Source organism: Canis lupus, chromosome 6, assembly GCF_011100685.1.
Source record: "Canis lupus familiaris isolate Mischka breed German Shepherd chromosome 6, alternate assembly UU_Cfam_GSD_1.0, whole genome shotgun sequence".
Classification (NCBI taxonomy): Eukaryota; Metazoa; Chordata; class Mammalia; order Carnivora; family Canidae; genus Canis; species Canis lupus.
In genome coordinates, this window is record NC_049227.1 from 44536562 (window position 1) to 44550108 (window position 13547).

General features: G+C 39.4%; 1 protein-coding gene across 1 annotated transcript in view; it reads right to left on the reverse strand.

Annotated features, from left to right (window-relative positions):
- NTNG1 (netrin G1) overlaps nt 1-13547 on the reverse strand; it is a 317109-nt gene that overhangs the window by 31879 nt on the left and 271683 nt on the right. Inside the window, exon 9 of the mRNA XM_038538947.1 lies at nt 11473-11607. Coding sequence (XP_038394875.1) covers nt 11473-11607 — 135 coding nt within the window. The remainder of the gene's footprint in view (nt 1-11472; nt 11608-13547) is intronic.

The window sequence follows — 13547 nt, forward strand, 5'->3', positions numbered from 1 at the left end:
TGCCAGATTATCCTGGTAACAAGCCCTCCTACAAACTCCCAAACTTTGTCTTTTTGTACTCAAAATTATGTGAACAATGTAGTTTGTCCATATTATTGATCTTCATTCTAAAGAATACAGATTAACTAAGTAAGACTAAGTCCATAGGGTCAAAATACTAATTAAAATGAGGTCTAAATGTGATTCTTAAAAGTAATTACATCAATATTTCATTATTTTTGTAGTTTTTGTCTCTGAGACATATGCCCATTTTCCCCAGAGAGTTGTAGCTCAGAAGAGGGAACTGCAATGCATAATACCTATGCTACACTCTTGCAGAATATGGGGAGGGATTTTGTAAAAAATACATTTCAGCCACTGTTTCTGTTTTAAAGCATCCAGCGATGTCTGGATGATCTTGACTGCTAACTAGGAGGATGAGTCTGTGATTGAAGTTGGATGCAGAGCAGATGAATCGTGTGTGGGCCTGAATTTCTATGTGTATGTGCCTCTTCTAGGTGAAATCGAACTTTATAGGAATTTACATCAACCGAGTCAATCGAGTAGCTGGGTGATGGGCAGTAAGGAGGGCACGTGATGTAATGAGCACTGGGTCTTATGTAAGACTGATGAATCACTGACTTCTATCTCTGAAACTAGTAATACATTATGTGTTAATTGAATTCAAATTTTAAAAAAGGAAAAAATCATTCATATACAAAAAAAGGTAATCATTTTGTACTAATGCATACCTCTCCTTCCCACCTTGCAGCAATAGAAAACTGAAGGTTGAGTATAATTTTTAAAAACAAAAAATTTGACAAAGATGAGATGAAGAGCACACAGCCCTTAAGTAGAGATGGTCATGACATAATTCTATTCCTGCAGATAGAGCCACATGATCCAGAACGCCCTGGGTTCAATAGATGCAGTTACATTCAAAAGAGTATTGGACAGAAAAGGCAGAGGTTCATGGCACTGACATGCATTTTATTTAGAATAATTACCTCTGATATTGAAGCCGAGGGTAAAAAAAAAAAAATTCTCGACAGGTTCTTTAAGTATTTTTTTTCTTGTGCCCTTGGTGTTGTAGCTGATATTATTACTATAATTCTTAGTAGAGCTTTTTGCTGATATTCAAGGTGATGGGTTGTTCTTGCAGAGTGCAACAGAATGATTCCTCACACCAACATGAGCAACCCTGATTGGATTATGGCCACCCTGACTTCTCTTTCATTAGTTGCTGATTGTACTAAATTGATGCTAAATTGACTTGGCCAGCTCGTAAGCCTTTAAACACCTGGCAGTGACTATGCCTGTGATCTTGTCCTGGAAATTATATGGTCACAGCCTTCATGTTTCTGGAAAACCTAACATTTTTCTTAGGGTCAATTAGGGCCTGGTAAATATGAATCAGCTAGACCAACCCCTTGTGATACCTACATCAGGATAGAAGACACACTTTAATGAAAAGTGGCACGTGTGTGTTTCCTTAATGTTCTTTTCTGTCTTCTGCTTCATGTTCTCTCCACTGTATTAACCAGGTCCTCTGTTTCTTCCTTTCTAACTGCTGTGTGACTTTGACATAAATAAACAGGAGCCTGCCTCCTGTTTACGATGGCCTTAGAATGAAGAAAGGTTTTTATATTTTTAAGTGCTTGAAACAGAATCAAATGGAGAATAATATTTTCTGGCATATGAAAATTATGTGAAATTTGGGACGCCTGCGTGGCTCAGCAGCTGAGCATCTGCCTTTGGCTCAGGGCGTGATCCCGGGTCCTGGGATCTAGTCCTGCATTGGACTCCCTGCGAAGAGCCTGCTTCTTTCTCTGCCTGTGTCTCTGCCTCTCTCTCTTGTCTCTCATGAATAAATAAATAAAATCTTAAAAAATACATGAAATTTAAATTTCATTGTCCATAAATAGTCTTTTTTTTAAAAAGGCATCCCCAAAAATAAAGTCTTAAAGGAACATAAACACGTTCATTCATTTCAATGTCATCATGGGCTGATTTGGGGCTACAATAGCAGAGCTGAAATAGCTGCAACAGAAACTGTATAGCCCAGGAAGCCTGAAATAATTACTATCTGACCTTTCATAGAAAAAGTTTGCTGATCCCTGGAATAAATCACCAAACCCACCATCTTAAGATTAAAAATGTTAAAATCCTATAAAATGCTGCAGCAAACTCAATAAATAAATATTTCCTAATAACTGGTTTGCCATTTTCAGACGTTCGAGTTGGGGGAATTACCTTCTTTAAATTTCAATTTTTTCTGTTTCTAAAATATGGAAAATAGTTGCTACCTCCCTTGGAACATGGGGCTAATGCATACACATTCCTGACCACAGAAAGTGCACAATAAATAACCATTTTTATTATTCTAAAATAATGATTATTCCTCAGCACTTGGTCCATATGCAAGGAGGTCAAACCGTTTGTGAGCTTTTGGGATCATAGAATTTCAGAACAAGGAGCCTGAGAACACCCAAGCCCTGTCTAGGACTTCATATGAGATGCACACAAGAGGCTGTGGTGTTCCGTGAACATTCCTTGGAGAGCTGGTAACGATCCCAGCCACAATCAGGATCCCCGATTTCACTGCATTTACTCCTAGAATCTAGTCATCAGGAGACCTGCCACCCTGGTTTATCTGTGGTTCCTCTGCCCCAGAATTCCATTCTGATGGAGACAGGGGACTGAGTCTTCACTTAAATATTTTTCTCCCACAAATCTCAAGTGGAGCAGTCCTTTTCCAATTGGGCTGACATGCTTAGGCATTATCTTCATGTACGCAGCTTCAGAAGATGGAGATTCTCTCTCTGTCTCACACCCACACCCACACTCACTAGTGTGTAAAGAGTGGCTCAGGGTGACACTCCAGGTACATATTGCTGAAGTAAGGAAAGGACTTCATGTAGTGTATCTCTGCCCAGCCTCTTGATCATCCTATGAACAGACAGGACCAGGCTGTGCTTTGACTCTGAGTTACTAGGAGATAAAGTTGTACCTGCATCTCTCCCTATCTTGGCATCTCACACCCCTTTTCACTGGTTCTGTGGTGGGAAATGGTAAAGTTTGGGCATCCTTGTCATTTTCACAATTGTCTTCAAATAAATGGGGAAACAGTGCAGATAACCAAGTAAATATGGAAAGCTTCTCACCGGGGTCAAAACTGAGACCCCTCTCTGAACTGGGCCCAGGGCAGCTGGGTAGCAGGCAAACCTCGGGCTGTCAGGAAGTGATCTAGAATGCTATTATATCCAGTGGACAGTATACCCACTATCTCTGTGTGTCTTATACCAAACTCCAACAATTCAAGAACGTCAGGTTTTAAATGTGTTTAGGATATGACCCAATTGTGAAGGGCATTCCGAACAACTCACTCCTCTCAAGCTGCTCCCGCCTTTGCCTCTTAGGGTCGCTCCAAATGGAGCCATTAGTGGTGTGAAGAGTTAAAGCACTTTCTATGGTGTGACTCTAAGCCCTGGACTCTCCTGCTCACAGGAGGTATCAGGTCCCTGATGTACATGAGGTTGGGGGGCTTTTTCTACCAATCTCAAATTAGAGTTAGGTTAAGAATGGAAGGGAAAAGGACTGGAACTAGAAAGTGATGGCTATTAGCATGACTGAGTGCTTCGGCCTCGTCCTGCTGAATCAGGAGAAATTTCACAACTGGCAGTAACCCTGGGGTTTGCTCTTCTAGCTGACAAAATGAGCCTTCTTTCCCCCCAGGAGGACTACCCAACACATTTGTAATGCCTACAAATTGCCACTTTCTATCTTCTGTCTTCCTAATATTTTCCTTTTTAAATTACCTTAGGGAGGCTCCTATTGGTTCTGTTTAACGAGCACTTCCTTCCCACCCTTAGGAGTTGAACAACAGTAACATCAAGGGCCCTTCCAACTATTTATTTTTCATCACTGTTATGTATGTGGTACTCAGCAAGGGAAATGAGACTGTTGTCCAAGTTGCTAGCAAGGAAATTAAAAACTTGGATTCAGTGATGCCATTCATGTTCAGTGATAAAGATATAAGAGCCAAACAAGTAAAATCGTGTCTGGGACTGCAAATGCTCTGAAGCATTACAGACATCCTTGTTTAAGTGACATGCCACCTGTCAATGGATTCAAAATGTGAGGTCAATTGGTGAAATGTAAACTGGACATTTTAATGTAACACAGCAAATAGCAGGAGACTACAACCAGAGGTAATTGAAAAACTACAAGTTTGATTCAAGGTATTTGTCCAGGAAGGTATAATCTTCATCTCAGAGAAGCAATTGGAAGCATCATCTTAATAATCACAAGTTGTCAGGCCTGTAGACATTAATCTCATACTAAAAAAAAGAAGAAGAGGAAAAAAAAGAAAGCCTTCTGACCTATAGTAGCAGAAAAGCTTTGATAGGAACCAAAAAAGGATTTATGGAAGTTCGAAGCCTGACTCTTGGAAACCAAAAGTGAGGACTGAGAACAGGGCTGGTGGGAGGTATGAGAGTTTACCCATTGGAAAAGAGAGGTGAGCACAGAGGACAGCTAAGTGGCCAAATTAGTTCTTAATACAACTTGAACTAAATATCTTACTACACCTTCCGTTGGCCTATGAGATTGCTCTGAAAGAGCCAAAAAGCTGGAGAGGTCCTAGAGGTCTTTCACTCAACTGTTTATTTAAGCAGGAACTCGCCAAAAAGCAAGCATCACTCATAGGAGCCTGTCCAGCTTCTCTTTGAAGTTTTTCAGAGCCTGAGGATTTATCGTTATCCAAGGCACTCTACTATATTTTCTTAGACAGCTGGAAGGAATCATTGTTGGAAAATGCTGAGCTGAAACCCAGCTTCCTTTTACCCACTGGTCTCCATTCTCTCTCTGAGCCAACATGTCCACTTGGTACACAAGAGCCCTCCGAACCCTGGTTGACACCTGTAATGTGTCAAGTCATATGCTTCCTGACCTGCTTCAGCTGGCTTTATGAAAATCCCTTCATCAAAGACAGAACTTTCCTACATCACTGTCTGCTGCCTTAGAATGTGGTCTCCAAGCTCTAGACTCTTGATGTGGGCTGCTCAGGGCACGTGTCAGAGGACTGTAACTACTTTTGGTCTTTGTTCAACCTGAAATTGTGTTAGTTTCTTTGCTACTCATGACACACTGCTCTCTAGAATTGAGCTTGAAAGTGGACTGAGATTGCCACATCTTTGTCACCTGGACAACTGTGAACACAACTTCAAGCCATCTTGCATATTTGCAATTTTTATTTTTAAGCCTTAATTTGCAGCAGTGTCTAGCACATAGTAGGGACTAAATAAATGTTTGTCAAAACCCCATTGGGAGCCCTTGCATAGCTATGTTTATTTTAGAAGTCTCCTATTTTCTCTGTGTAGCCTACTGGGAACAATTTGTGCTTTTATTTCTTAAAAAAAATCAATGTGTGTGTGTGTGTGTGTGTGTGTATGTGTGTTTATTTATTTTTTTATTTTTATTTTTTTATGATAGTCACAGAGAGAGAGAGAGAGAGGCAGAGACACAGGCAGAGGGAGAAGCAGGCTCCATGCATCCGGAGCCCGACGTGGGATTCGATCCCGCCTCTCCAGGATCCCACCCTGGGCCAAAGGCAGGCGCCTAACCGCTGCGCCACCCAGGGATCCCTGTATGTGTATTTAAAAGTATCTAAGATCTTACTTTTTTCTCCCTAAGGATATTTTGAATTTTTCTTAAGGTTTGGGACAATGTCCCTTAAAGGTTTTCATTAACATTTTTTCTCTTAGGTGATATTAGCATCTCTGTGCCACCCCAGAGTGGTAGTACCAGTTTCCTGACTGCTTTTTCCACTCTTTTGAGCAAGGAAATTCTTGTCAGTTCAAGTCAGCAATTAGCAGAACACATCTCTCAGTGAATGTCTCGATATTTGAATACCTCCATTTTGGAAGATTCCAGAGTATTGAGATTTTCTAATTTGGCTTTGAAAAATATATTTATCTTCTGAATGGTTGTGTGGTCTGCAATACACACTCACAATATCTTTTTGAAAAGTTCTTTGCTCTTGACTGAAAAGTATTTCACTGTTTCTACCTTCTAATTGACCATGCAAGTTTATACCTTCTTGACACATGGCCCCCTTTTCTGTTCTATTATGTATTTCTTTCAAGTGAGTTTTTCTTTTGCATATCTTTATTCCAAGCATGAGTTACTTTCTATCTCCAAGATACTGGCATATTTATGGTTGACATTAAAAGTTGCCATTCTCAACGATTATTGTGGTAGGCAGTGTCAACAGTCTTTCCAAAGATGTCTACATCCTGATCCTTGCAACCTGTTCTTTTACATATAAAAGGGGAGTTTATAGAGATTACATTAAGGACCTTGAGGTAGAGAGATTATCCTGGATTATCTGTGTGTGCCCAAGCCTATCAAATGAGTTCTTAAAATGAAGATCTTATCCCAGCTGTGGTCAGAGAAAGATATAATGATGGAAGAAAGACACAGTGAGATGGAAAGTTTCTGGCTCTGAAGGTAGAGGACACGGGCCATAAGCAAAGGAATGTAGGTAGCTTCTAGAAGCTAAAAAAGGGCAAGGAAACAGATTTTCTCCTAGAGTCTCCAGAAGGGCACACAGCTCTGCCAACAGCTTGATCTTAGCCCAGTGAGATCCTCTTTGGACTCCTAAATACAGGACTGTAAGAAATACATTCTTATAGCTTTGAGCCACTGAGTTTGTGGCAGTTTACTAGAGCAGCAGTAGAAAATGAATATAGTTATTGTGCATTCTCTGGGAAGGAAAACATCTAAACCATAGAGTTTTTTCCACAAACCTTTCCTTATTCTTCTCCTGAGAATAACTGTTGTCTTTTTTCTTCTTTCAAACTCTGTGGTTTGCCACACTGTCTGGTTTTACGGTTTTATAAGGGTATTTTCACAATATTCGACTCAAACTGAATTAAGGATCTTCTTGATCAGGCCATTGAGCCTTGTACTAAACACATGTTCTTCTGTTCTCAGTAATATATGTGCTGATCCTTTCCAAGAACCCATTTTCTAGGATTATTAGGATATATAGGCCATGGTCCAACAACTGAATCTCCATGTTCCCTTTGCTACGTGTACTTAATTCTTAATTCCCATATGCTTTGTTATCTTCCAAAATCATAACACTGAACTATGTCACCAACTTTTTTGACTTTAACTCAAATATTCAGACTATAAGTTCTTTTGAAAGCACCAGTAGTATTCATATAAACTAGATAAAAATGGAGGATAATTGTTAGCTTTAATAGACATTGCATGATTTCTAATGAATCTTCTACATCCTCCAGGAAAACCACATACCTCCTCTTCAGCCTCATTGGTTCTATGTGTGGCTATTTCCATTCCATTTTCCAAACCAAAATTTCCAAACCTTCCCTTGTCCAATCTCCTTGGTGCTGGTGACAAGTTTTTCATCACTTCCCAATACATATTAACCCTCCATATTTTATGTGAAGCATGGAACGTGTCTTCCCTTTGGGAAGATTTAGCTTTATTCTTTGGGATATGGCTCAACTCTCTTCACTAATTTTGAAGAGGCACGGAAAAAAAAAATCAACCAAACAAACCTGTCTTCTCCTCGCTGTTTGATTATTCTATTAGTAACCTCGACACTAATTTTGATTCAGCTTGGTCTCCTTGAAACCTTTTTATTTCTGCTTTGTTTCCTGGATTGGGTGTGCCCCAGGCTGTCTAATGCCCATTCATTCTGATGGTTTTCACCTTTTATGTCAGAGAGACCAGCTTACGCTTATGGAGCATACAACTGATGGCCTCCTGAAGCAGAAGGCTCATTTATGAGCCTGGAGCTCTTCACTTCCGCTGCTGAAGCCACATTGTTGATTTGCGGATCAGCTTCACTTCAGTCTCTTAAATCGGCCTTGCCTATAATCAAGGAAGGGCTTTTTAGAAGTTCCTAGGTCAACAATTTGGAATTCCAGCGGTGGCTGATCCTGCTGCATGTTCTGCACTATCATTGTACAATAACTTTTAAACACAAGTTTTTTTTTGCCTAGCATTTTGACACATCAACATGTGCTTGGAATAAGTAACAATTGAGGGCTTAATATGTACCATGGGGTTCACATTCATTATTTTCCTTGAACCTTCATGAATACCAGATGTGTCATGTCCTAGTATTACCTCCCATTAAAAGATAAAAATTGGACTCAGGCCACAGGTTTTCCTCTATGTCTTGCAGGTAGTAAGAAGTGGAGAGGCAATTCACGCCCAAGGCCTAAGAGTGTCTGCTTACCGAAGCTCATGGCTCACTGCCAGCACCATTGCCAGCTCTATTGACCACTGCTTTCTTCTTGGCATGAGTTTTTGTTGTTGTTGTTGTTGGGTTAATCACTGCCACTGATAATGCGGCTAACCCAAGGATGTGTTCAACTCAATAGAAGTGTGTGTGTTGGGGGAGGGGTAGAGGGAAGAGAGAGAGATTGACTTTAAGGGCATTTTTTGAAGGGCATTTTTGAGGGCATTCATGTGTGTGCAGACAGGAGTAATATGAAAAATACTTGTCAACCTGCAATTAACAACTAATTAGAATGAATATCTGTTATAACACTGGTGCTGGAGGCACCCTACCATGACAGGTGTACCCCATTAGTTGTTGGCTCTTAGGGGTAGTCTGAGAGATCCCAGGGGAAGGCACTTAGGGATCCTTTTGCTATAGCCATTTATCAACTGACAGCAGAATTTCTATATTTTTGCACAGAATATCAGCCCAATATAGGTGGATCTGAGGGAAGGAAAAAAGCTTTCAGAGTGAGATAAAGCTATTGCATGCATACTCAAAGGTATATCTGAAATATGTTAAGTTGATATAGCACATCCAGTCTCATCCTGTTCCAGTCCTTCCTTTAGCAGCCACAGTAATCTTTCTAAAACAAACTATGACCATTTCATTCCTCTGTCTAAAACTGTATGATGGATCCCTTGTCTGTCTCCTTCCTGATGAGAAGAAACTCCTCAGCTTGGTTCAGGAAACCATGTGATCTGGTTGCTGGTTGCCTTTTGAACATCTTCCGTCCCTCCCCACGCACACACACAGACACACACAGACACACACACACACACACACCTTATCCTTCCATCATATCAAAATCACTTGATTATTTCTGGAACATAGTGTGTTAGCTCATGTACTTTGCTCAAGAAGTTCCATCCTGGAGAACTCCTACTAATCCTTCAGAACTGAACCAAACATCACTTCTCTGGGAAGCCTTACTTCCGTCAGGGCTTCACTAAAAGTACATACATTGCTCTTTCATAGTTCTGATTACCTTCTTTCAAAACTTTTGGGTTGTTTGTCAGCCTCTCACCTCAGATTGTGAACTCCATACCCGTATGTCCGCAGCAGCTGTCTTATTTCATCCTTGTAGCCACTACTGTTAGCTCAATGCCTAATTCATAGTAGATACTCAAGAAATACTCAAGAGGATAAAGCATTTACTTCCTTAATCTCACTGATCTAGACATACCCAGAATGTGAGGTGCTGGGGCTGAGATACAGAGGGTTTTGTACATTGCACAGCCCTTATGTGGTAGGGCCATGTGTAATCCAGCCTTCCAATTCCAGAAGGGAAAATCTGGTGACATTGTACTTTTTAAAAATAATACTCCAATATTTAATACAAAAAAATCAAGTTATGATCTTTTTGGGATATATCTCTGCTAAAGCTAGATTAGCTTTCCTCTTTAATATCTTTCCCTGATTATACCTATTCATTAGGTCTGCTGCATCAGGAAGTTTACATGAGCTTTTCTTTTTGAGAAGACTATCTTAATCATAAAGTTTCATTATAACATATGCCCTGAGTCTTGGGCTGGTTTAGGTGCTTCCTCTGTCCCTCCTTCTCTTCTTTTGACTGCTGGAGGCCACATCCAGATGTTCCAGGATCAATGACTGGCCTTTGAATTCTGGCCTCTCATATAGTCCTTGGGATCCACCAAGTCATCCGTACCCCTAAGGTGTTTTCTAGGAGTCTACGGCAAGCAGGACTTTTAAACTATGGCCTTATGCAGAACTTATGTGGAGGTGTGCTACCTATTTGTCTTTTAATGTTCCTCTCCAGCGTGGCTGGAGACGCTCACCTCCAGCTCCTGGATCTCATCTTAATCTTGGCGTAGCATACTCAATGCCAGATTTCTCAACCTATCACCACAGTTCTTTGCTGCCTATGGCAATAGTATGGCAGTAAATCTCACTTTGGCTTTACATTATGTAGAAGAGTAGCTTAGAGATAACTCTAATTCCACAAGTAGTGGGTGACATACTCTGTGTAGCCTCGGAATTGGCTTTAGACAGTTCCTGCATGCTGACATTGTTTTCGAGTGAAGAGTAAGCAAAAGAAGGTCTAGAGCTGTGCTGTCCAATATGGTAGACACATGTAGCTATTAAGCCTTGCAATATGGTCAGTCCTAATTGAGATGTTCAGTAAGTATAAAACACATACTTGATTTCAAATATAGTATGAAGACAATGTAAGATATATCTTTAATAGTTTTGATGTTGATTATATGTTGAACGACACTATTTGAGATATTTGGGTTAAATAAGCTGTTAAAATCAATTTCTTCTTTTTATCTTTACTTTTAAATGTGGATAACAAAACATTTAAAATTCCATATGTGGCTTGCACGATTTGCTATTGGACTGCACTGCTCTAGAGGATTTGCCTGGTGGCTCTTTAATATTAGTAAGCTAAATGTGTACAGATAAGCCCGGAAAGTTAGTGCATAATGAAAAAAGCAGAAAAGGTTATGAATGACAGGAGGACACTTCTGCTCAGATTTTTAAATTTCTGTTCCCTGAATACACCGACATGCCACCTGCCTGACAAGCTTTTAAGAAGGTCTGATAATCCTCAGAGAAATGAGGCTGAACCAAATGGCATCTGTCTAAGGCTCACTGCATGGTGCCTAACCTCAGAGGCTTAAAATCAATATTGATTTTTGTCATTTATTTTACCCTGGCATTTAAATATCCCTTAGATTTATTACCTTTAGGTTTTTGGTTAAGATTCAGTGATGGGTGTGATAGTACGGGTGGTAATAAGTTATGTAGATATCATTTAATTTATGAACTCTGGAGCTCCGGGGTAGCTTTCAGTTCAAGAAATATATTAACCACATCCACATCACCCTTCATTTTGTGGTGAGAATTTCCAAGCGGGGTCCCTATTGTGCCACTTAATTTATGGTCTGGCCAGGTACCTGGATCTGAGCACAATATTTCAATATAAGTTGCTCCAGCATTCAGAGGGGAAGAAGATGGGCTTCAAAGAAGCCAGCTGGACAGCTGATAGATTGCTCTCTCTCCTACACATAGGCTGGGGCCTTAAGTAGCTTTCAAAGCTTGTCAGTGGTTTGGGTCTTTTTCTGCTCTGAGAAGCTGTACGCACCAGCCTGGACAAGCAGAACCAGCCATGCTGCAGCAGGCAGAGGGCAGCTCCCAGAGTTACTTACGTTGACAGCCGTAGTGCCAGGAATTTCCCGGCAGACACTCATCACACTTAGGCCCTGTCGTTCCCGTCTTACACTCACAAAATCCTGAGCCATTACAACGATCATGGACTGAGCCCAAAGGGTTACAATAACACTCTGTAGAAACAAGACAACACACAGGCTGGAAACAAGTCTGCATGGCTTAGAGGTTATCAACACAGGAGCGTCACTTAAATGCATCACTTACTTAGAGAAAGATGTCCACTAATGAAATGCTTTAGCAAGTATGGCTATTTGGGGCTTGTTTATTTATTTGCTCAGCCTTCTATGGTGCCATTTTTATGATATGGGAGGAAATTAACTGAAAACTTTCGAGGAAATAAGACATCACGCTCTTCATGGCTAACAGATCATAATAGAGATTCCATTTGTTAGGGCATTTTTAGATGGTTTAATGAACACCACGAGAAGTTTGTATATCAAGTATAAATCAATATGCCATCAGTGTAAAATCTGTTTTAAATTATTCAAATGGCCTTATCTGTTACATTCAATATTTGAGAACTGCTGAACATTTTTAAAGCGTAATATAAATGCACTTTGCTCATTCAAAGGCATTTTTACTTTATGATTTGGGAGAGCATATATATATATATATATATATATATATATATATATATACACACACACACACACACACACACACACTGTTTTGTGGGGAGCCTGCACATGTTGTTTAGATACTAGGCACATTAGTAGTTTTTATGCAGCCTAGATGAACAATCATGAAAGAAAAGAGGTTTGTCATCCCAAGTAAATTTCAACATAGGCATAATTTGAGACATACATTTTTCATTATAATGTCTATTGGAAGGACAATACAACTTTGTCTAGTAAAAAGGAAATGGAATATTTTCTTGATTCCTTACATATTCTTATATAGCATATTTTTGCTTCTGAAGCTCTATTTTGCTGAAAGGCTGAACCTAAAATGGAATATTCCTTAGATTTCCATTTGAAAGGCAACAATAGTTAGTTTGCAGCTTTTGGAATTTGGGAGCCAAAGTCCCTTTCTGTGTTATCCTATTGTATGATCTTGGGCAAGCCTCTCTGTTTCTTTTATATTAAAATGCCCTGTTCAGAGGTTTTCTTTTTAAAAACCAGATAAAATTGTACTGACCAACCAAACAACCACCAACCAATCAGGACAAGCCCTGATAACTTCACCTTCTTAGCATCAAGTTTAGCATTTTAGATTGGCAACAGAGACTCAAGATTTAACTTTATGAAAGGTCCGGAGATTTGGCTCTGTTTTTGTCATCGGAATTAATTAGACAGGTTCTTCTAAGACTGTAGAAGGTCTTAGAATTATGACTTATTTCATGTTGACTAAGTCAATTTTTGAGTTCAGCATTGTTGTGATACAAATGTTTCTAAGACTAATAGTGACATATGTAGGTAAAAGTAAAACTAAATAAACTAAGATGCTCCCTCCTTGCCTGACTTGCTTTGTGATTAATAGCTAGAGTTTTATTTTAAGTGGGAATTTTTAAATTTTAATGTGTATGTATATGGGAGTTGTTTTTAAAATAGTAATTTTGTTGTGGCTTTAAAAATGTTGTATGTGCATATATATAAGTATGTACCTATGTTTCTTACTATTTAAAGTGTATAGCTTGACAATGAATCACCAACATTTCATAAACCAGAGAGTATAATTATATCTGGCCAAGCTGATTTCATAGATTCTCTAGTTAATTAGCTCATAGCAATTATATTAATATAAGGGTCTAGATGCAAAAAAAGTAAACACGATTTTAAAAAAAAATGTGGAGCATTTAAACCATAAGACATCCCAGTGGTTGTCATAAGAAAAGGTGATTAAGTGTAGTGTTATTCCAACGGTAATGAAAATAAATGACAAGGAGAGGTGTGGTCTACACGCAACTTTATGTACAAATAACTTAGTTTAAAAAAAAATAACACTTGTGAGACCATGGTCAATGGTAGATATTGGTGATGGTCTTGGAGTATTATATTTTATTTCATGAAATTAAGAAGAATTATGCAGGACTGTTAGGCTGAAAACAACCTGA